Consider the following 23,797-nt stretch of genomic DNA (forward strand, 5'->3'; position numbering starts at 1 on the left):
TCATGACAACCACAAAACTACTTTCGAGAAAAGGTAGACATCTACCTGCCTAGGAATTCAATTAGGACAGTTTTCCTTCTGTGTCTCACTGGGAAGTTTCAGTTCAGTAACAGCAATCGGAACAGAAACTTTTAAAGCTACTTTTCAGTAGTTGCTCTAAGCTTTGTGACATTTTCCAGGGCTGTGTTGTATTTTATTTTTTTTAAGATTTTTATCAATTTATTTGTCAGAGAGAGAGCACAAGAACGAGCTTTAATTTAAAAATTAAAAAAATATACACTCTCAGGGTCAAAATATAATTATTTAGGAATATAATGTTTGACTGAGAGTCAGAGGACATGGATTTTAATACAGGGCATCCATCAGCTAAACCCACCTCAAGCAACTCATGTGATCCATGTGGGCCTCATTTTCTGGAGGTATACAATAGAGAATATGTGATGTGGCAAGAATTTTTAAACTGGGATCACTGCATCCAGATAATGTTTTCAAGATAAGCTCCTGTGAAGGGGTGTCTGTGAAGGTCCTAATTCTACCTCGAAAACATCGTGATTATGTGTGTATTTTTCTGGAAAGAGTGTGTATGGCTTCCATGCCATGAGCTCTCAGAGGACAAGTCCATTCACACAGACAGTTTCAGCTGAATAAACCCCTCATCTTCATTCTCTGGTTCCAGCGTCTTTTCTGATGGTATAGACATTACCTATTCAAGAGACATTTCAACTGGGAGGCATTTCAAATACAAAATGCCCAAACTGAATTTATTTTATTTCCCCAGGGAAACCTACAGTTTCTTCTCAATTTTCAACAGAAGACACCATCCACTATCCTTCTCTGATCTAATTAACCATAAAGTCTTTCAGGTTTACCTCCTAAGTATCACTTTTTCAGTTGTAAGTACACTAAAATAGAATTATAGAAAAAACTGAAAATACAAATAAGCACAAAGGAACAAAATATTAGAAATATCTAAGATGTCAACACTAAGAGATAACTAAAACATGCTGATGCATAAACCTTCAAACTGTTCACATGCCCTATGTGCTTATGCATATATAAATACTTAAAATAAAGAGTATCATATTATACATTCGAGTAGAAATTCTGCTTAGTTTCTCTTAACCTATATATGATAACTGAATTTCCATGTAGGCAAATGTAGAGCTATATTTATTGTTGAATGACTGAATTTGCTTTAATGCGTGAATACACCATGGTTTTCATAACCAATTCCATACAGTTAGACATTCATGTTCATTAAGATGTTTTACTATTAGGAAGAATGCTGGAATTAGCTATCTTGAAGCTACATCTTTGCAAATTCTGCACTTGCTCCTTTATGATAGAATTATATAAGAAGAATAGTTAAACTCTTTCAATATACACTGTCAAATGACTCCGGAATTTTATATTAAGAGTCCAGGAGAGTACCCAGGGAAGAATTTAGGCATCAAGGAAAGGATAGGAAAGGCTGTTTTTGTTTTTCTTCATTAATATCTAAGCATTTTGAAAATTGTGGTAAAAAACAAATAACATAAATTTATCATCTTAACCATTTTTGTATAGGGGTGTTAACTATATGTTCCTTATAATGCAATCAATCCCTAGAACTCTTTCATCTTGCAAAACTGAAACTCTATACTCATTGTAAGGAGGGTTGTTTTTTGTTTGTTTGTGCATTTATTACCAGTGAGGGGATGGGTAGGAGGAGCTCACTGGTATCTTTGGAGGAATTTAATTTCCCTTCTTACCATAAATTCAAACTCACTATTTACTTGGAAGTTAGTTTTAGGAAAGAGAGGATGATTGGAACTGAAAACTAACTTAGAGAAATAAAACCAAAGGACATTATTCTGGCTTTTCAGATTACTTTACTTTATATATCATTTTACCTACTCTGGAGATTGAAAATATACTAACAATAGAGTACACTATAAATATTCCCTTGTGAAAGGAATTTGGACATTTCAGCTCTATAAATGGAAAAAGCTAAGATGAACATTAAAGATGTTCTTAAATTATATCCAAAATGGTAAGGAGTTGGGAGCATCATCATCGGAATGTCTTTTAAACAAGCAAACACACAATGGGTAAGTTATCAGGTCAACCCACCAAACCTATTTGCCCTTAATGTTGGTAAGAAACTCTCCATTTACACATAAAAACAATACCCCTGCAATGCTATCAATTAAATAAAACAGAAAACCAATTATACTGCTGTAGAAAGATGATCTTTTTTTAAAAAAAGATTTGTTTATGTATTTGAGAGAGAGAGTGAGAGAGCACAAGTAGGCGGAAGGGCAGAGGGAGAGGGAGAGAATCTCAAGCAGACTCCCCACTGAGCACAGAACCGGACTCAAGGCTCAATTTCACAACTTGAGATCATGACCCCAGCCGAAATCAAGAGTCGGACGCTTAATGGATTGAGCCACCCAGGAGTCCCTCGATAGGGTATCTTGAATGCATGAGCAAAAAAAGAGTTAAGAAGAGAAGAATGAGGTGGTGAAAAAGATTTATTGATATCCTGAAGGAAACTTTTTAGTACTTTCAAGCTCTGAAGAGCATTATACTATTGACAATTAAGTGTCAACTCATTGTTTTACATTAAAGTCTCCTTATTGCAAGAGCACCACGCTCACACGTGTCCCTGTTACTGAGGTCCCCTTTTCAAAAGGGACAACTTCCAGATGAACAGGAGAGGGTGACAGAAGTGGAAGGAGAGGAAGAAGAAGGTGGAGAACTCCAGAGGACTCTACAAAAACCGAGCAAATCTCCAAACAGAAAAGTAAGGAAAGAAGGCAGTCAAAGGCAGGACATGCTATACCCTAAGAAAGAGATTAATTCCTGATTGAAATGAACACAGTGTGAGAAGGAAGGTGTCGGGGCGGGGGGGGGCGGGAACAGAGGGCACACTACTGTGCTTCTGGATCTCTGGGGAAAGGAAAGGGTCTCGGAGGACAGGTGGTGAATCATCGAGGCTTCAGCACTGATAACTGTCACGCACACCCAGGAAAACTCCAGAGGAAGGGAAAAGGGAGCCTCAGTTGGTGGGTGGAGGATGAGAAGAGCAGAGGTATAATCCACCATTTAAATGCAAAGATGTTCTCAAGGTCAGCGGTTATAATCTGGAGAAACTCATTTGCATAAATACTTCCCAGGGTCCCAGATACACATGTATACAAACACAACAGAAAACCTTTCTCAGACAGTATTAGGAATTATTCTTTATATTTTCTGTTATGGACACAGGTTGCACTAACGGTGCTTTTCAAAGTACCTCTTCCGAACGAAGATGTGAAAGAAACATTACAGGATAAACTTTCAGGCAATATGAACTTCTAATATTCTCACTAAAATCAGTTAACGTAAATTTCATTGAACTATGTAAAGTTAATGGCTTTGCAAGCCGGAGACAGTTTGTTCTTATAAACATTTTGTGTTTGCATCTGTGTATTTATACGTTTTTGTACAGAGACAAATAGATAGATACATAGAGAGGCAGATTTTTTAAGATTTCACATAACCAGGAGTTTGAGCCCAATCCGTGAAAGTCAGAATGAACTTAACTAATTACTATACCCCAAAATGAATCAGGCCCAAATATTATTTTTGATATAATTAAATGACAAAACTAGATCAGAACTACAGATTAAAATTTCTAGGAAACAGGAGTAATTAGTGGTTTAAAGCAAAGGCATTGATTTCTTTTAAGTTTTATTGAGATAAAATTCTCATATCATATAATTAACTCATTTAAAATATATCGTTCAATGGCTTCTTGTAGAACATTCAGAGTTGTGCATCTATCACAATTTTAGAATGTTTTCATGTCCCCCAAAAGGACCCCCCGAAACACATCTGTCACTTTTCAGTTCCCAGTCCCCAGAACCCAGGCAATCACGAACCTATTTTCTGTCTCTTATAGACTTATCTATGCTGCACATTCCATATAAAAGGAATCATGCAGGGTGCCTGGGTGGCTCAGTTGGTTAAGCGACTGCCTTCGGCTCAGGTCATGATCCTGGAGTCCCGGGATCGAGTCCCACATCGGGCTCCCTGCTCGGCGGGGAGTCTGCTTCTCCCCCTGACCCTCCCCCACTCTCATGCTCTCTGTCTCTCATTCTCTCTCTCTCAAATAAATAAATAAAATCTTTAAAAAAAAAAAAGGAATCATGCACTATGTGGCCCTTTGTGTCTGGCTTCTTTCGCGTAGCATAGTGTTTTCAAGGTTCATTCACAACGTAGCAGGTGTCAAACCTTCATTTGTTTTTATTGCTTCATAATATTCCACTGTGTGGATGTGTTTATGTACTCATCAGTTAAGGGCCATTTGGGTTGTTTCCATTTTCATGCAGCAAATACAAATAATGCTGCTATGAACGTCCATGTATAAGTTTTATATGGATATGATTTCATTTCTCTTGGTATGTACCTAGGAGTGAAGTTGCTGAGTCATATGGTAACTCTATGTTGAACCTCTTGAGAAACTACCAGACTGTTTTCCAAAGTGGCTGCATTTTACATTCTAATCAGCAATATGTGAGGGTTCAGTGGAGTGCCCTTCATTTCCGCCTATGTCTTGGTCTTACTTCTCATACTATTCATTTTAATCAGTAATCTCTTAAGGTAGCATATTCCACCTTTAACTCCCTTCTTTCTGCGATTATCTGTCTGATTATACACATTTTAGGGTGTGTGAAGCAATATCCCACTGTGGTTTTGAGCTGCATTTCCCTGGTGGCTAATTACTTTCATTATCTTTTCAGAGGCTTATTGGCTATTTGTCTATCTTCTTTGGAAAAATGGCTTTGCAGATCTTTGCTCTTTTCAAACTGGGTTGTCTTTTTATTATTGGTTTATAGGAGTTCTTTATATATTCTAGATATAAATTTTTATCAAATACATGATTTGTAAAAATTTTCTCAATTCTATTAGTTGTCATTTCACTTTCTTGCTGGTCTCTTGAAGCACAAAAGTTTTTCATTTTGATCATGGTCAGTTTATGTACTTTTTCCTTCTTTTGTTGCTTGTACTTTGAGCAATGTACTATTTTTATATGGTAACAACTAGTTTCATTACTTTAGTATCTGAAATAAAATATTTGTGGGATTTCATAATAATATTCCTAAGTTGGCTGTCTTTCTAAGTGTACTTTAAAATACAAGTAAATAGTTTGATCTCAAGGTTAAAATACTTTTTTTTTCATTTGGATGAATAAAATAGCCAAATATATTGCTCCTAATTCTTTTCAAATGAACAAATATTTACCAGGCACTCTGAAATAGAGTTTCTAAGTGTTCCTTATTCTTTCAAGGTGGGGCGCTACTTTTTTTTTAAGATTTTATTTATTTATTTGAGAGAGAGAGAGAGAGTGAAAGAGAGAGCCCAAGTACGGAGGAGGGTCAGAGGGAGAGGGAGAAGCAGATTCTCCGCTGAGCAAGGAGCCCAATGAGGGGCTGGGATCATGACCTGAGCCAAAAGCAGGTGCTTAAATGACTGAGCCCCTCAGGAGCCCCAAGGTAGGGCACTATTAAAAACATATATCTCTTGTGTGTTATAGTGCAAAGAACTTTATGTATTCCTAAATATGTCAACAATAATCTAAGCTAGGTGTTAGAAGGTGAGAAGAGGAAAGCCCAGAGCAGTTAAGCAACTAGTCTAAGATCACACAGCTAGCAAATGGAAGAGTTTAATCTCTTGCCTACCTAACTTCCATGACTGTGACTGTCCCGACTCCATTAACTAGCAAACCCTGCAGACATAATGTTGCATTGAATACAATACATCTTAACCATGAAACAGACTTTAAACCATGAAACGGACTTTAAAACAGAGGCTCAGTAAAGTCCTGGGGGAGTCCGACTCTGCTCTTTCAGGACACCAGGAACATAGATGCTATCTGTGCACTGATGAAACTTAGGAAAGAAATAGGACGATCCTCATGAACAAGAAAAAAATGGGGCATCTTTCCTTACAAGACACATTTTGAAAGAAAGCAGAGTACCTGGACGTTGGCAAAGTCGACGCGGTTGAGGTCATTGAGCATCTGGTTGATCTGGGACGTGTTCTGGAGCACTGCACGAGCTGCCTGGGCCAGGTGATTGAGCGATGTGTATCTTCGCAGCGTCTGGGCAAAGGCACTTACAGCTGCAACCTAGAAAGAAATCCCATCAAAACCGGGTAGCTTTCCTCCAGCAAAAGAAACCACTGCAATCTTCAAATCTTTATTCCCTTGCCAAATTGTAAATGCTTCCCTCTGATACTTATTTTGAACTCATTTTGTGTGAGAGCTTACTTGTAAATTACAGCTTTTAAATCTCGAAACCAAGTATTACTTTCCTTTTGAGTAGGTAGAGGTCAAGACTAAAACAAACTCCCATGTTCTTCGACATCTGAGTGCAGCATTAATTAAACCAGTCTTGCAAGAAATGACTTTGTCTAGGGGAGCAGGAAAAATGTTGATTTTCATTTCTTTTTTACTCTCTGTAGGACAGTCGATACAAACTCGGTGAACACATTTTTTTCTTTTTATTTGGAAAACCAAAATGTACCATCTCACTTTGTCAAATGGATACAAAATATATATACTCTTCAGAGCACTGTCATTCAGATTCACTCTTATTGCCTTTTATTTTATAGGAGGTGTTAATATTAGCAAATACATAGCCAATAAACTTACAGATGCCAGCAACAAGAACTCTTCCTCATGATCTGAATTTAGGTACAAGAGCCATCCAGGATTTCTCCATTTGCTCCTCAACATCTACTTCCCATCCTTTTCTATCCTGCCCTGCCCAGGAAGACTACCCTGAGTGGACTACGTTAACCACTTCCCTTATATTCTGGCTTCCAGTTGGGTTTGGCCGATAGGCAGTGGGAGGAGACAGATGGATAGGGAAAAAAAGAGTGTTCAAAGTATTGATTGCCCTACAACCTCTGCTCTCTCCCTGTTCTGGCAAAGCTTGCTTTCTTGGATGAAGGCCACAGTCCTCGAGGGAAGGAGATAATCTAAAGCTATAGTTTTTACCTCTTTCCTCTTCAGATCTAGGGAGACTCAGGTCTCCCCAGTGTTGCTAGTCCCGGGGTGCTTTACCATTCCTCCAGGTTTTCTTAACTCTGCCCACATCTTGGGGAAGAGGCCCTTCTTAAATTCTTTTCAATTATTCTCCCTTTGGATATACCATTCACTTCCTGCTGAGACCCTCAATGAAACAGGTTACGATGAAAGATAGCAAAGATAATGTAAAAAAATAAAAGTCTATGATCTCACGGAAATCTGTCACATGCACAGTAAATCTAATGAGCATTTTAACATATTTATAGGAATGTATGGGATGCCATTAAATCACGATGGGTATGTAAGAAGCAGGTGATTCAACAGTCCCATACAGGTTGTTCAAAGGTCAAAGGATGCTCTGTCTTAATAGTGAGATGTTTTGGGACTACGTGGAAGTTGGAAGAGGTTTTACACTTTTTTTCCCCCATTTCTGTGGTTTATAATAATTGAGGACATACTATGTGCCAGACGCCATGTTCAGTGCCTCATATATATTATCTGAATTCTCATAACCGTCACATGAGACACACATTGTGACTTAAAGGGGTTAAGTAGCTGGCTCAAGGTTACACAGAAACTATCTTACGGTGGTGGGATATGTTTGACAGCAAGGGTCAGTCATAACCTAAATTAGGCTCCTTCCTCTGTCGGGTAGATTATTTTCATTGATTGAGTGCTCAGCTGAAAACAGGCTGCACATCAGTGACAGGAGAAAAGCAGAAGACACCTTCCCCCAAAGTAGATCATCCAAATCAACTCTGGGGACCAGTGAAATTGGCCAATATTGCAGTTAGATTGCTACTACATTCACTTCAATAATACTGGGAAGGAAGGTGCTTTTAGCTGTTTGAAGTATTAATGTGAATATGACTGACTTTGCAAATTGGAAAGCATTCCTATAACCATCATAACCAAATAGTACCTCCTTTCTTTGCCCACTTCAATGTGACACTCTAGAACTTTCTGCAATCATGGTCATACTCTATATATGTGCTGCCACTGCAATCATGGTCATACTCTATATATGTGCTGCCACATATGGTAGCCACTGGCCACATGGAGCTGTGGTACACTTGAAACATAGCTAGCTGGTGTGGCTGAAGAACTAAAATTTTCATTTAATTTAAATTTCAAATTCAAATTTAAATAGCCACTGTGGCTCTCCGTACGGCACTGACAGCATAGTTTTGGAGCATCAATCTAAGGTGGGCATATCAATGAAATGTTCCTTCTGTATGTTTTATTTCTTTGTTTGTTTGTTTGTTTTCTGTATGTTTTGGAAAGTGTTATTGCAAATCTTAAATCAAAGTGAAGGAACTGGGAGCGACTTGTGTTCCCAAAAAAACTTGTCAGCTACAAGAACTTAAACCTATCAACCGTGTCCCTAAACTGAAAGACAAGGTGTATGGCTAAAGTCTGACAATGGACATAGCCATTGAGAAAAAGCCAGGCATGTAATTTTTGGTACAAAGTTTACACAGAATCAGTCCGATCTTGCCATAGGATATGTTCACAAATTAACCTAAAGTAACAAGGTGAGCAGGGGACAAAGTGGAGATCACAATTCATATCTATACCTAAACAATCCACATTCCTGATAAACACTGATCAATTATGAGATAACTGCTCACTTTAAGAAATGATTCCTGATTCACAAAAGCATTCTCCTGTGTTTAAAAAAAAATCCTGAAAATCAAAAGGATATTAATTTACATGAACGTTTCACATTATAAGTACAGTTCAGGAGTTAAAAAAAAATCTAGAACTCCCTCAAGTGAAAACTATTTGAACATTCTGGGCTATTCTTTTTCATTTTTGAAATTAAGCAATCTGAAATATATACTTTGGAAAAGGGTTTATAAATACACCACAATTAAAATGCTTCTCTAGTATCTTCAAAAGGAGCATTATCAAATAACATCTCTTGTGCAAGTATTGATTACATGGTTATAAAGCACAAATAAAAAAATCGGTTTGAAAAGTTCAATATATTCTGATACCAACATTGTACATGATACCATTTAATAGGACAGATCTAAAATTCATAGCTCAGAACAGTTTCCTAAAAACAGAAGAAAAATCAAACACATACAAACTTACCTTGGTTTGTATCATTCTCTGTGGGATATTGTTCATGGCATTGGAAAGCCAACCTTCAAGGCTTTTTGCAAAATTTCGAATGGCTTGGGTCAAGGCACCTAAATGTTGAAGAATAAAAGCAGAACGAAAAGGACACCAAAGGACATTAATCTTTATTCCAGGAGAAGAGAAAACATGCATGCATGACATCTGAAATAGCACAGATCTTATACTGTCCTCATTAATGAGACTTTTTTTTTTTAACATAATTCCTAACTTTGAAAGCATCCAAGAATTGTATTTTGGGCTTTTTTTTTTTTCCTTTTAAAGTTGTTTTGTTCCCAGATATTTATGACACTTTGTTGGGAAATGAAAACATTCAAACATTTTTGCTTATAGCAACATATACCAGTTGTGAATATACTTATGGAATTTTCTACCTTAGACAAAACACTCTTTTTGTTAGCAACTTTATGCTCAAGGGCTAAATATTTTCTTTATGAATTCTTCATCCTGCTTTTTCAAGCTCTAAATCTATTTTCCTTTCTTTAGTTAAAAAGAAAACAATGCAAAGCTTTCTCCCTTTCTCTACACACCTATTTGTGCTAGAACATATTAATTAGTTATCTCTTACTCTTATTGAAAAGTAAGGTAAAAATTAAAATTGCCTGACTTGAAAATTTTGGACAACTATTCTCCATTTCACTTGGTAGGTAGAGATAAAAGATCAGTGTGATAAAACTGCTGTCCAAGAGACCAATATTCTGAAGATATTCCTATAATATTCCATTCCATATTCTTCACCTATCTGTTAAGATCTGAAAGAGGACTAGGTCCCACGAGAGTAGCTTTTATGGTGGTCAGAAAATGACTAGAAGCATCAACAGTTATCAGGAATGACTACAAGTATTTTCCAAGAAGGGACCTGCCTCCTGAGATGGCTGTATAATAAAAACAGAATTCTTCACTTGTTCAACAAGTAATTCAGTCAACAGTATTTTACTTCATCTGTACCCAAGGCTCCACAGGGTAGGGAGCAGTTTCAGACATTTAATAGGTAAGTGTTTGAAACACCCACAACATGAAATCAAGCTCTGTGGGTTCCCTCTAATGTGGTAGGCATTATAATTTGGAGTCTCCTTACAAGAAACCCGGAAGTTACATTTTTCTCCAAAGGTCCCAAGAATATTAATGTTGATGCTGGGATTAAATTTCTTGGTTTTTCTTCCCGTGCTCAAATGAGTCTGACACGCTTCTCTATTACTTTTGGTAACACAGGGTTAGAAATAATTTAGCTTGCTCAAGTTGCTTGCGAAAGATACAAATTTTACTATCCCAATCCTAAAAACAACTGCTTTTTTGATCATTTCTTTAACTGGTCAAATGACAGAAGAGAGGTTGAAATGACTAAGTTTTGATTAGGAAAAACACTCAAGAAGTATTGACTCTTAACCATGACAATCATCTACTGGAAACGCTGAGTTGGAAATTTCTTGAGAACTAATCTTGTGAAATTTCCAAAGCTTCCCACTTGAGCCAAAAAAGAAAAAAAGAAAGAAAAATATTTTTCTGCTGTCTTATGTACTAGAACCATGGAGGGCAGGCATGAATGGAAATGAAAAAGAGTGAAAAAAAATTTAACGACCCTTTTTGAAACTCAGGAAAATTCTTTTCAAAATTCAACTTGGCTATCTGTATTTTGCATGTTTTCTACTATTAATATATAATAATTATTTGATCTGCATAAAAAAACCAAGAACTAAGAGAACTTACTTTAAAAAAATATTGAGTATGGGTCTTGTTTTATCTAGACAAATTTGATGCTGGGAAGATTATAAGATAAAAAGATTTTTTTTATATCAAATGACCGTACTTTCTTGTACTAAATGACATTTGCGGCCACCTTTACGTATACTCATAATTGTACATAAGTGTTACCAGTTGAGTTTTTATACAATTCTTACACTTAACTGTTTTTCGTTTTCAGATAAATGTATTTTAGAATATAGTAGCTTCAAGCTGACTTCAAATTAGTGTGATATGCAGACTTTTTTTGGCTAAAAAAAGGAATCCCATCTGGACAGTAAATGGTAGAGTGAAGTACTAGTAGCCAGGAAAATATAATTTTTAAAAATAAAATTAAGTTTGCTCTCTCTATAGGAATTCGTGTCGGATCAAATTGTGCAGATTGACTCTGACAACTTTTTCTCATGAATGGATGGTTTAAAATTTAAAACTATTCCACAGCTAACTTGTCTCAACCTGCTTGTGATTAATATTAAAATGCACACGATCAGAAGATAGCTATTTAAGCTATATTTTAAGCTTTATTTTGTTAGGTCTTGTTATAGAATCAGAATTAACTTTCCAAATGTACTTTGTAGGCTAGCACATTAATGTCCCTTGTAATTTCATAGAAACTCTAAAACTATGGTCATCTGAAAATTCCTGAATTTGAGTTGTCTGCTAAATGTACAGATAGACTTCTTGACAGAATAAATTGGTTTTCGAATCAAAACTTGCAAAAAAAAAAGAAAGAAAGAAAGAAAGGTCAAGGGTATTGTGCACTTAAAATTATGAGGCTGAGAGTCGGCTAAAATGGATACATGATTTAGGTTAGGGAACTGTTGACCTCACAAGTCCTGTGGTGCTAACAGAAGCAAAAGACTTCAGAATTGTTTAAAGAAGGTTGATGTTGTTGATTCGCCTCAAACAAGAAAGAGCTCACCGACCTCTCTTCTTGTATCTCATGAGAGAAACGGTGCTGGCGGGTGGGGGGGGGGGCAAAGATGTCACAGGCTAAGGAGCCAGCCCTATGCAACTTCTCTTATCACTCAGAGCAGAGGGAGCAAGACAAAAACAAGGAAATTCGAGACTCTGGAACATACATCGGTAGAGAATTTACACATGGAAATTTTCCATGACAACATCACTTTTAATCAATTGTCAGTCAGGAAACATGGTGTAGAGAGAGTGGAAAATATTGCCAACTTATAAAAATGTGAGACAGTGACAGTGGATTTCTTTTTCTTTTAAACTTATTTCTAGAGACGTGTATGCGTGCCCATTGATATTATATGTAAATGAGTGGCTAAGCATATATTTCAAGATGGTGGGAAACATATGAAAGCACTCATATCTTCCACTGTTGTTAATCATACTGAGAAAAAAGAAAGCATAAACATACAAATCTTCACCTTTTCTTCTACTAACTCCCTCCTTCATATTTTGTTATGATTTAACTTAAATCACCGGTGAATGGTGCACTTGAAGTACACGGTTGCCAATTTCACGAGCTACGAGACTGCTTTTACCTTATTAATGTCACTGCAGAGTGGAAATTCTGTCCCACTTCTTTAAAAGTTAAGGTCACTAGTATGTGCTCATAAAGATGTTGGCATAAAATCTTTTCAACTGCCTCGGACACAAGCATCCATAATAGCATTTATATTGACACTTGCAGAAAATAGCTTTGTTGGCTACAAGGTAGTTTAATCAACACCATCGCTGAAAAAAAGTCATCTAACTTATCTATGTAATTCCTATTTGCTTCACGGTGGGAATACAATGCTCGTGTAGTTATATATAGATTTTTCGCTCACAATGCCAGTTAACCATTACTGTTAATGGAAACTGCATTTGTGGTTCGCAACATGATGGACGGGACAAAGTAAATGCTTTTATATAGAAATTCAACTTCAGTGGAAACCAAGATAAATTCCTTTCAAATCCAAAGCAACCATGAAAGAGGCTGGTCTAGCAATTACAGATTTCAAAAACTTTTGGCTTTATGAAGGAAACTGTGTCCTTGGGTAGAATAATCTTTACAAGGTTGCCTGGCCTGGGAGTGTTCTTGCAATTCGTTACTGTCACACCTATAGGTTGTCTTTTCTAACGAAAAGAAAATGAATGATTGGAGAACAGATCCTTTTTTTTTTCCCCTGTTCCCTACAGTTTTGCTCTAGGCTGCTTTCATGCAATACTCTTGTGTTGCATGGTTTTTGTTTTTTGTCTTTTTATTGGCAAATCTAAATGAGATTAGAATCACCCTAGATTGCAACGTCACTTTCCCAAACTACTTGGGTGGAATGTATGAGAACAAAAGCATCCGTACTTGTCTGCATTTAACTTACTAGGAATAGGTCTAAGCACGTCGGGGATGAGAATCTCCACCAAAGCCTGGTACATCCCATGGTCACAGTTACACATCCATTTCAGGATAGACTCATGTTTGCACAGAGTTATCAGCTTTGCTTTCGGAAGTCGACTTTCTATTTCACTCAGATTGCTGGTGTGAATAAATGTAGCAAATGAATAGATGGCAAATGAGGATAAAAAAGAAAATGGACTTTAAAAATAGTTTTAGTTTATCAAATATCACTGAGGTTAGAACGATACCACCATTGCATCGGTGCCACATGGCTGGATATATATAACACTCCCCCAGAGCTGCCTATGCACGTTAACACTTTCTGACGGTATGAAAGGCAGATATGATACTCATTCCATGAGGATGAAACAGCTCGACCACAGTCCCCCGAATCAATCAAAATGGGAGCCACAACACACACACTGAAACCTCAAGAGAGCAGTTTGTGGTTCATCTCAATCTCTTCATTTAATGTTATCGGGTAAGGTTCACAACTGGTATACATATCTCTAATTTATTAGCTGTGACATCTACTCAGCCATGAAAATGAATTGGAAAAGCATATTGATTCTGACCTTGATTCGGTGATGGTAGTGCCGTCAGTCGGAGTCGAGGGAGAATAGCGCCAGAATGTTTGCCACAGTTTTTCTATCAGGCTAAACTGAAGATTCACAACAACGTCCAAGATTGCCTAAAAAACCAAAACAGTCATCAGTGTTACCTTACAAGGCTCCCGTCGGGGAGGTGTGAGGCGCGCGTCATGCATCGGGAAGAGAACAGTGAGGACGCCTGGGGGTGCGCGGAAGTTATACGGTGAAACCGGAGGACGTTTTGCCAGTGGAAGTCAGCAAACCCGAAGAGCTCAGGCAGGGAGAGCGTAACTCGGGAAAGACTACCGGGATGACGTGTATTCTCCCCATCACGGCCTCATATCCTTGCATTACCCCGCTCTCTGTTTTCTCGCTTACTTCCCTTCCTCCCCCTTGCTTTTCTTCCACTCCTTCCCACACTGCTTCCTTCTGCCTCCACGACTGTGGCCACTCTTCGCCTTCGTAGACCCAAAGGCCACAGGGGGCCAGGTGAGCCCATGGCCGTCAAAGAGGGCAGAAGTGAAGCGTGTGGAGCTGGCTGTGTGGGGCAGACAAGAGTCAAGGCTAACTGAGCCTGTCCTGGGGCTGCTGACCATGATTCCATTGTGTTCCCAGGCAACCAGAGGCTGGGGCACGAACCACAGTGGGGCTGGCCTTCAGAGGACAGTGTCCGTCCGGGCAGAAAAGGGTACCTCTTTGGTAAAGCGATGCCTTCACTTCAGTCCTACCTCTGCTCCTTCCCTTTAGAGAGCAGCTTTAAGACTATCCCCTCTTCTAACCTTGGGCGCAGGGCCCTCATCTCCTTCTCCTTCATTTTATCTCCTGGAACCATTTCCCAGCTGCATCAAAGACACTTTTTTTGATGATGCTAAAATTTGCCCCCTTCATTAAATTTTGATGATCATATTTAATTTCACCCTGCCATCGCAATTAGTTTATAAATTCGTCTTCAGATAAAAGCAGTCAGAAAACCAAAGAATAACTTGTTTGTGCAAAGAACATGTGATTCTGTGATTATTTTGAGCATAAAAGACAGAAGTCATCAGCATAATGTGTTTGGTGTCGTCAGCACGGGGAAGAAGGACAGGTAAAACAGCCTCAGCAAGATCTACAAAATTCCTAGAAGCAAGGAGACCACAGGGGGCAATCAAGAGAGTCAATCTGGGTATTTGAGGCAAAAAGTAACTTCACAATTCTAGAGTGTGAAACCCGGGTAGGTCTCTGGCCCTCTGTATGATACAGAGAATAACTGATCTTCTATATAAACACACTCTGAGACCACGTCAAACATTAAGCAAAATATGTTTGGGAGTATGTTAATTAACACACTCCTCACCCTTTGATATTAGGAACAAAAGAAATGGAAGTGTAAGCCTTGAAAGTAAAAGGCAGACAGATGTCCCTCCTCCCAGGCAAAAACATTCTCAAGGGGCAAACTATTATTTTTTTAAAGATATATTTATTTATTTTGAGGGAGAGAGAGAGAGAGCATGAGTGAGCGAGCACAGGCAGGGGCAGAAGAGGAGTGAGAGAGAAACTTTAGCAGACTCCGTGCTGAGCATGGAGCCAGACCCAGGGCTGGATCCTCAGGACCCTGAGACCACGACCTGAGCCAAAACCAAGAGTCGGATGCTCAACCGACTGCACCACCCAGGTACCAAGAGGCAAATTATTATACTGCTTTCTCAGTTGTACCTTAGGCACATTCCAAGAGATATCTATTAATAAAACAACTATTAATATCATATATAATACCTACATATCTCTGAGATTGCTATAAGAAAGCTAAGCTTTTTTAAAAATAAAACCAATTACTGTTGCAGCAACTTGTGTAGAAATTTCTACTTGTGCCTTCCATAAAAAAACTAGTGATACTTATAAAACAGCTTTGATAAGCAAATTGTGAGAATTCCAAAAAAACAGGCAAAATAGGTATATTAATCTTTCTTAAAAACATAAACTGTACAGAATATGGCAAAATAAGGCAAGGAAAGAATTCAGTGCATCTTATATTCGGTATCTCTCTAAATTAAACAATCTCAAATAATTCTTTTGAAAAGGACATTCACATCAGCCTCACTTGAGACATTTTTACAAATGAATAAAACATTTTACCATTTGTCCACCTACTTTCAAATATGTTCAGACTAAAATATATAGGCAAATGTATTTTTAAATAATCCTTATTGTACTGGCTTAGGGCAAGTGACTATTTACAGGATGGGATATGAGACTAAACACCTGTACTTCAAAAGTTTGATAGTTTGACATGAAAAAAATAATTGGAATTCTTCTTTTTCATATGATTGGAATTTCTTTTTCATGCCTCACAAGAGATGGCACGAATGCTGGTAACTCTGACATAAGTGGGGATCATTCTATGGACTCTGTGGACCGCCATTTCCCACAAAGACTGATTACCATACACATCCGTATCTCTTCATATAGATTATTCCTGAATGTTGGTATGCTAATGAAATTTTTGTAATCCAAAAGATAATTTTATCTTTCATCTTATTGGTAGAGTTTTCCACTTAGAATAAGCTTACTGGACATTCTTTAGTAATATAAATAAACCCTGCTCCTATCTATATTTTTGACAAATGAAACTTAAACAAAGCCATATTATATCTGTTTAGGTTGGTTTGCTTAAAGCAAGATTTACCTGAACACAGAGACATGAGGAATTGCTTAGAGAATCTTTATATAAATCTTTATTGAATATACATGATATTCATGTGCAAAGAAGGAATTTTTTTTCGAGATACATAAGGCTCATCCAGAAAATCTCTAATGTTGGGAGAAGCACAGTAATCAAAGAGAGATGAGTATTAAGGGTCTTTCATCATTCCAAGAAATGTTGGGAATGAACTGGCAGGACATGTTGAAAAACACTTTTGGCACATGGTTTGTTAATAAAGAGAGAAATTGCCCTTGGTTGTTAATAATCTAGCACCCTTGACAAGCATTCAGATTCACTCAAGCAGTTTGTATTTCTGGAGTGGGAAAAAAAATCTGTGAATGCTATGAGCTGAGACTTCTCACTGCATACTGCATTGTCAGCAGTCAGGACGACTGCCCATGAAACCCCAAGGAATATCTTTTACTCCTAAGCAGATCACAAATAGCCCTGGAATAAAGCTACTTAAATTCTAAACCGACTCCTCTTTCAAAAGGAGAGGCACTTAAGAAAATTCTTATTGCAATCCGTTATGCCCTTTCCTCCAGGTGAGCTGCAGGTATGTTAAAACGCTGGCTTGGAGAGAGTTCACCTCCTGGACACAATGAGCCAATTCTGGTGGTGAGTACTCAGAAAAAGGAGTAGAAGCAGGGATGGAAAATACCAAGAGAAACTTTAATTAACCACAAAAACAAAACTAGAGCCTCAAAAATCCCTGGAAGGAACATCTAAAATGCTTCATTAAACATTTCTAGAACATATCTTTTCCTTTTTCCTCTTTTTAAAAGTTTACTTATTTATTTATTGCCACACGCAATGTGGGGCTTGAATTCATGATCACGAGCTCAAAAGTCTCATACTCTTCTGACCCAGCAAGGCACTTCTCCAGAAAATACTTTTGATAGAAATACAGTTACAGTGTAAAATTCAAAAGGTTAAAAGGGATATTGAAAAATTAGTTCTTTTCCGCCGACTCCCAGTCACCCAGTTTCCTTCACAAAGATAACCACCATTTATACACTGACATTTTGTTCTTTCTGCTGGAGAGATTTGCATACGTGTTCTTTTTCACTCAAATGATAGTATATGATACACGCTGTTTCACGCCTTGCTTTTCCCTTAAAAATAAATCCTGTAACTTATTCCACATGAGTACACCTAGAAGGGTCCGTTCTTTTTAATGGCTGCATAGTATTCCACTCTAGAGATTGGACCATGCTTTATTTACTCCGTTCCCTTTTAGATGTGGAAGCTACAACCAATCTTTTGCACTAAAGACAATAACGCAACAAGTTCTCTTGTACACATAATGTCTTCACCCATATTACATATTTTCTAGAGTATGTACCTAGAAGTGGAACTGCCGTGTCTAAGGATTCTGATTAGGAGACTCTAAGAAGATGGGCAGTAAAATGTTTTCTCCCTTTCCTGCATCCCTCCTATCTTTGGTCTGAGACAAGAACGATGAACTTCTCAGTGTTCAAAGACGTATGAGCTGACTTCCCCTGTCCTCTAGGGATAAGTTGGGTTATTTTGTTGTAGCAAGTTGTCTGGCAAAAGAACTACAGAATGCAGGAATGCAGTAGCATGCATTCCTACTGTGTTTGAAAAAACTTACCTCACAGTGCTCTCGATAAAGACTCTGCAGTGACTTGATATCCTCAAAGGTAGTACCATCTGGCAGAGAAGAGATTTCAACTTCTCCAAACTCTGGAAGTGCTCGAGATGCATCTGTTGCCATGACAACACAACAGAAAAGAAAAAAAACACACTATTGTGGATTGTGCCAATTACAGATTAATGAGGGGAAATATGAGATAGACTAAGAAAGGAAGAAAATGTAAAGGCCAGAGGTCCAACAATTAAGAACTTTTCATAGTAGTATTTTTCAAACAAAATGTAGCAACATCCTCAGTACAAAAGAATAGAGGAGGAATGTAAAAACTGTGGAGGAACTAAATTTTCACTACAATTATACTGGAAGTAACAAACTGTAATGTCTCTCAACATAGGGCCCCTATTAAAAGGAAAATATCTCGAGCTGCCGGTATCAATTTTAGTTATTTTATTATTACATTACTTAAGAATAGAAAAAAATAAACCTAGCTTTACACTCGTTATGCTCATACTTCTCATATCATCATAAACCAAAAAAGCTACGGAATGAATCCAAATAAAACCACAAAAATCACATTAAACTTAACAACATGAATTTGATATGATGGATGATGCTGATGTCCTGTAACTAAATTACCTCTTGCAACATGAATATGGTATTGACTGCTGTGGCCCAGATCTTTTGAGCCTGGCAGGCCTATACCAACTTGTACTTCTTGGTGGCTGGTTCCATTACTCTTCTGTATTCAAACGAGCTGTGGAACTTTCCTCCACACAGAGCACCGGGACATCATTTAGCCTTCCCTTGGGATGAATTACATCATTTATGTAATTTACATAGTAAGTCTCTCCCTGTTTTTTTCTCGTGAGCTTGGGACCATGATGCCTGCTCTACCATAAAGTCAAATACAAATGTGTCAACTAAAACTGCAGAACAGTATTCATTCTCCTTTTCTAGATAATTCAGAATAGGCTTTTATTATCTCTTTATAGATTCAAATTGAAATAAAAACACAAAATAAAAAAGTTAAAACCCTCCTTGGGAGCTCAAGGCTCTAAAGAGTATACATGAGGACTCCAGTTTGGGAAACGCTGCCATCATGTTTTCAAGCTGACTTGAGAGTCTTTTTTTTAGTTTTTGTCAGAAAGTGCGCATAGACAAATATGTGCACACAAAACACAGACACATGCGCACTCTTTGATAGCTTCTATTTATCTTGATCTGTTGTGCGGAAGCTATGCATGTTCATCTCTAGAAGAGTTGTCCATTACAGTGCCATTTTTTGCACTGGTAGCTATGACCAGAATATGCAGAATGCTCAAATTCCACTCCTCACTCTTTAAATGACAAGCAACACGTATACCATCTACAAAATTACAAAATTAGGATATACTGTGATCAATTTAAAGGAATAACTTACTTTTTAAAAGCTCATAGGAATTTCTTTTTTTCTAACCTGAGACTACGCATTTGCAACTTTATACACAGGAAATGAGAATTCTTGTGGGCACGTGAAGGTAACTACTGAAAGTAAACACAACACAACTTTGATCACGAAAGCCCAATTAATTCAAATTCCGTAAGACAATTTCATAGCTATGAGCCTTCAATTCCCATGCCTTTAGAACTCCTACACAGCTTGAGATTTTTTGAAAGAAGCTCTAGTAAACATGAGGAAGTAGAAATGGTCTAGAACTATCCCATGGTATGCAGAGTTTCAGCGCACACACACACACACACACACACACACACACACACACAAAAGTGTTTCTGTGTAATTCACATCTGTAATAGACATAGCACTTGGAGAAAACATTACTATTGTTCTCTTGTTTTCAACAACCTAATAGCAACAAGACTATGCATTACACCTTAACATACCTAAAAACTGTTGATGATGTTGACTTTGGGCTATTACAGTTTGCTCAACAGATGTGCCAGTCTGTTGACCACTTCCTGTGAAACCATCTGCAACCCCATCCACCTTCTGCATAGGCTTGTACCTAAAAATATTAGATGGGAAAAAAAACAAACAAAATTATTCCTCGTTTTCTCACACTACACAAAACTCCCAAGGCATTTGATTTGACCCTATCTTCTTTAATATCTCATGATAGTTGGAGGATTTTTTTCCCTGATAGTCTTATAAAGTTAGGATGAAGAAACTTTTTCAATTTTGAAAAGAAAAAGGGGATGGGGATTTGGGAAAGGGAACAATTTTTGAAAATTCAGAAATCTGTTTAAGAACAAAAGAATTACGAGGTATTTCTTCGGACAGTGGTGGCTAAGATCCCTATGATGACACGCAGTGTGAACATAAATTTTAATGGCCAATGGATCAATGGAAAACATTTTAAATACATTGGGACTTTAATCTGCAATAAGATCTAGGAGCTGTGGCCTGAGAAGTGTTAATGAATGGCTTTCAATTGATTAATATCTCTTGTACATGATTCAGCCTACAAACTCTACCATACTCTTTTTCATATTTCCTAAAGCCTCCCATGCACCTCAACACAGTCATATCCATTGACCCCTAACCTCGTCTGCAAATACAAAGACCGTATGCATCAGCTTGCAGCAAAATACATGCAAGAATCCACCTATGAACCGAGGTTACCAAATTTAAAAAATAAGGAGAATCAAAGTCAGCTACAGTAATGCATTTATCTTTAGGTCCTAGTCATACAAACTCATGAACTTCCCTGCTAAGACAGAGAAAACAGGCTTCAGGCGAGAAGGAAAGGCTGCTTGGGAGAGAAACAGCACATATGAAAAAAAGCCTGGGCAAGTCTCCTAAGATGAACGAATACAAAAGAAGAAATAAGTAGCAATTCTCATTTCTTCTTTTTCGAAGATTTCATTTATTTTCCTTCATGTTAGAAATTTAGGGAAAAAAAACAGATGAACATAAGAAAAGATAAAATCTACAATAAGCTTAGGGCCTAGAGAGCATTCACGCTATGGTTATTCTCCCATTCCCCCGCCCCATTTCTCATTATATTTATAAACAAGACCACCTAATATTCTCTCCACCCAGACACTAGACTCTAACATTAATACCAGAAGTCAAATGCATCACTGATATGAAATTACTATGAATAACAATGTCCCTGATACATGAACAGGGTGCGCCCAAAGGCACCCGCACTCTGATGACAGGTATGAAATGAATGGACCCGATGAGACATCGTGCAAACCAATGCGCGGGTTGCATTAGGAAATGACTCCATCTTGAATGTTGTTCATTAGAACTTAAACAAAACTTCCAAGAAAAACTGCTATCCCTCATAATGACATTTACATTCACTGCTTCTGTGACAGGATCTCACAGAGAACTACAAAAAGCAAACATAAAGTCAGAAGGTGAACAGGGTGGGCAAAGAGAACAACACACTTCATCTGTGGTATCATCTTTGTGATGGCCCCGTGCCACCCAGCTGTCGATTGTTATTTTTCTAATGACACTGAACAACTCAAACCTATCCTTTTATTTACTGGGGAAAAAAAAAAATCTGAAAGGACTTTTCTGCTGGGGCCATACTAAGCGATGACAGAAGGGTTAGTACTAACCTGTTGCTGTAAGTGTCATTTATGAAAAGTTGAATTTTTAAATTTTTTTCCTCCTTAAAGAATCATCCCAGAGAGGCAAAAAAGACTCGGTGAGGGAAGTACTTTTGAGTACTCATGTGGGGAAGCAGTTGCCAACCATTCTGTTCTGGAAGACTTGAATGATTTTATCCTTGGGGAAGTTCCTGATCCTCATTGACCCATTCCAGGCATCATTTGATTTTAGCCCCCTTTTTCCAGCTATGAAATTTTATACCACTAATAGAACAGGCTCAAGCAGTTTAAATATGTTTTTTCATTTAACCTAATGGAGTTTGGGATTTGTGGAGTTAATAAACAGAAATGGTTATTTACACTACAGAAGGGAAAATGGAAAGATTTCCTATACACTTCAATTCTATTAAATTTTACTACGGTATTAGAGAGGAATTATGAGACTTTGCCTGGCTATGCTTTATCAAGCTTCCTTTGTCCTGCACAGCATCTAGTATACGACGCATGCTTCATAGGCAGAAATGTCGAGGACAAGTAAAATTTAACCATAAAAGGAAATGATGTATATTCCTTTTAGAGTGTAAGTTTTCAGAGGACAGATGCTGTACCACAATCTACTCGCACATAGTACTTATCAAGCCTGTAGCCTGCAAGCAAAATTATCTGCTTCCTCAGAAAGATGAAGACAGAGGAAATTCCTAAGGGAAAGAAACGATATTTTTAATAAGCACTCAAAATCAGAACACATTATAATTAATGTATGATTCATAATAATGATATTGAGTGGGAAGCGCTGATTAGAGGTACACTATATTATACAGGAGATGGAAAATACATCAAGATTGGCTTGCAGATAAAAAGGAACTTGGTAAATTCTGGAGAAACTGTGCAGGTCAGTCAGTACTCAAGAACAAATCTTATATAGGAAAGGTAAAGGATAAAAAAAAAGAAAAGAAAATATAGTTAGAACTGAGAAATGAGAGGATTTATTCTAACCATAAGCGTAGCAAGGTGAACAGTGGACTTGAACTCTTTGGTTCACTTTCGTTGCCTTGTCAGTAGGACCTCTATAAGCCAGAACCTTATGTTGTATCTCCCCAGAGAAAGGTTGGGGGCAAAGTCTGGGAGCAGTATGGGCCATAATGACATCAGGAAGGGCATGGAATATGGCTCATACACAAGAGTAGTATTTCTATGAGCCTCTGACAGAGCTCCTCGGTAATGCTGATTTTTGCATTTCCTGTCCTGTCTTAAGTAATAAGTCACATACTGGCATATCCTCAGCATATTGCCTGACATAGGATTGGCACTTAGAAGCCCTAGAAATCAGAAACACTGGACAGAGGAAACCTGGATGTTCATTTTCCTGATGGTCTGTCTAAGGAAAATATCCTATCACTACCATCACCTCAGGGTTGGGTCTTCCCTGAGGAGAAAGTTTAACGGGAAGTCAAGAAGATCCACATTAAAAATAGATTGGACAGTGTCTGTGGTAACTGATTCTTCTTGGAAGAAACAGTTAAAGATGATATCATCTTTATGTTATATATTAGCTCCTGAAACCTAAACGTAGATCAGTATCTGGGTAGCTTTTCAGAAAGCTCAAATGCTAGCTCACCCTAGACCTACCCAGCAAAGTCTTTAACATGGGGCTTAGGAATTGAAGACCTTAACAAGCCTCCCAGATATTTCTTGAGTTGCCTGCCCAGAACTAGTCTGTGGGAGCCTCTTGGCCCAAAATAAGTTCCTTCAGCCCAATGTTGTGCAAGTATAACCATTACATCACAGAAAAGTCATTTTTTATAAACTAAGTCCTCAATTTTTTATTTATTTCCAATAAACTACATTTGGAATATAAATAAATATCACTGAGTGGCTAATGAATGAATGAATGCTCAAGGGAACATATTTCATTTTATCCTACCACCAACTGATCGTAACATCTATCAAATCGATTTAACAAATATTACTAAGCATTTACTATGGGGAAAGCATGGCAGGGGCATGGTTTCAAAAAGGCCACGTATAAACAAAATTTTTCCAGGATGTTTCTTACATG

The 23,797-nt window shown here is 37.7% G+C and overlaps 1 protein-coding gene across 13 annotated transcripts in view; it reads right to left on the reverse strand.

Annotated features, from left to right (window-relative positions):
• Positions 1 to 23,797, reverse strand: part of RFX3 (regulatory factor X3) — a 274,696-nt gene that overhangs the window by 31,367 nt on the left and 219,532 nt on the right. For all 13 annotated transcript variants that reach the window (XM_027616062.1, XM_027616061.1, XM_035723664.1 and 10 more), the window contains 6 exons: positions 20,056 to 20,177; positions 18,175 to 18,287; positions 13,862 to 13,977; positions 13,270 to 13,424; positions 9,158 to 9,255; positions 6,005 to 6,154 (listed from right to left, as the gene is read on the reverse strand). In XM_027616062.1, coding sequence (XP_027471863.1) covers positions 6,005 to 6,154; positions 9,158 to 9,255; positions 13,270 to 13,424; positions 13,862 to 13,977; positions 18,175 to 18,287; positions 20,056 to 20,177 — 754 coding nt within the window. The remainder of the gene's footprint in view (positions 1 to 6,004; positions 6,155 to 9,157; positions 9,256 to 13,269; positions 13,425 to 13,861; positions 13,978 to 18,174; positions 18,288 to 20,055; positions 20,178 to 23,797) is intronic.

This window comes from Zalophus californianus, chromosome 13 (assembly GCF_009762305.2).
Source record: "Zalophus californianus isolate mZalCal1 chromosome 13, mZalCal1.pri.v2, whole genome shotgun sequence".
Classification (NCBI taxonomy): Eukaryota; Metazoa; Chordata; class Mammalia; order Carnivora; family Otariidae; genus Zalophus; species Zalophus californianus.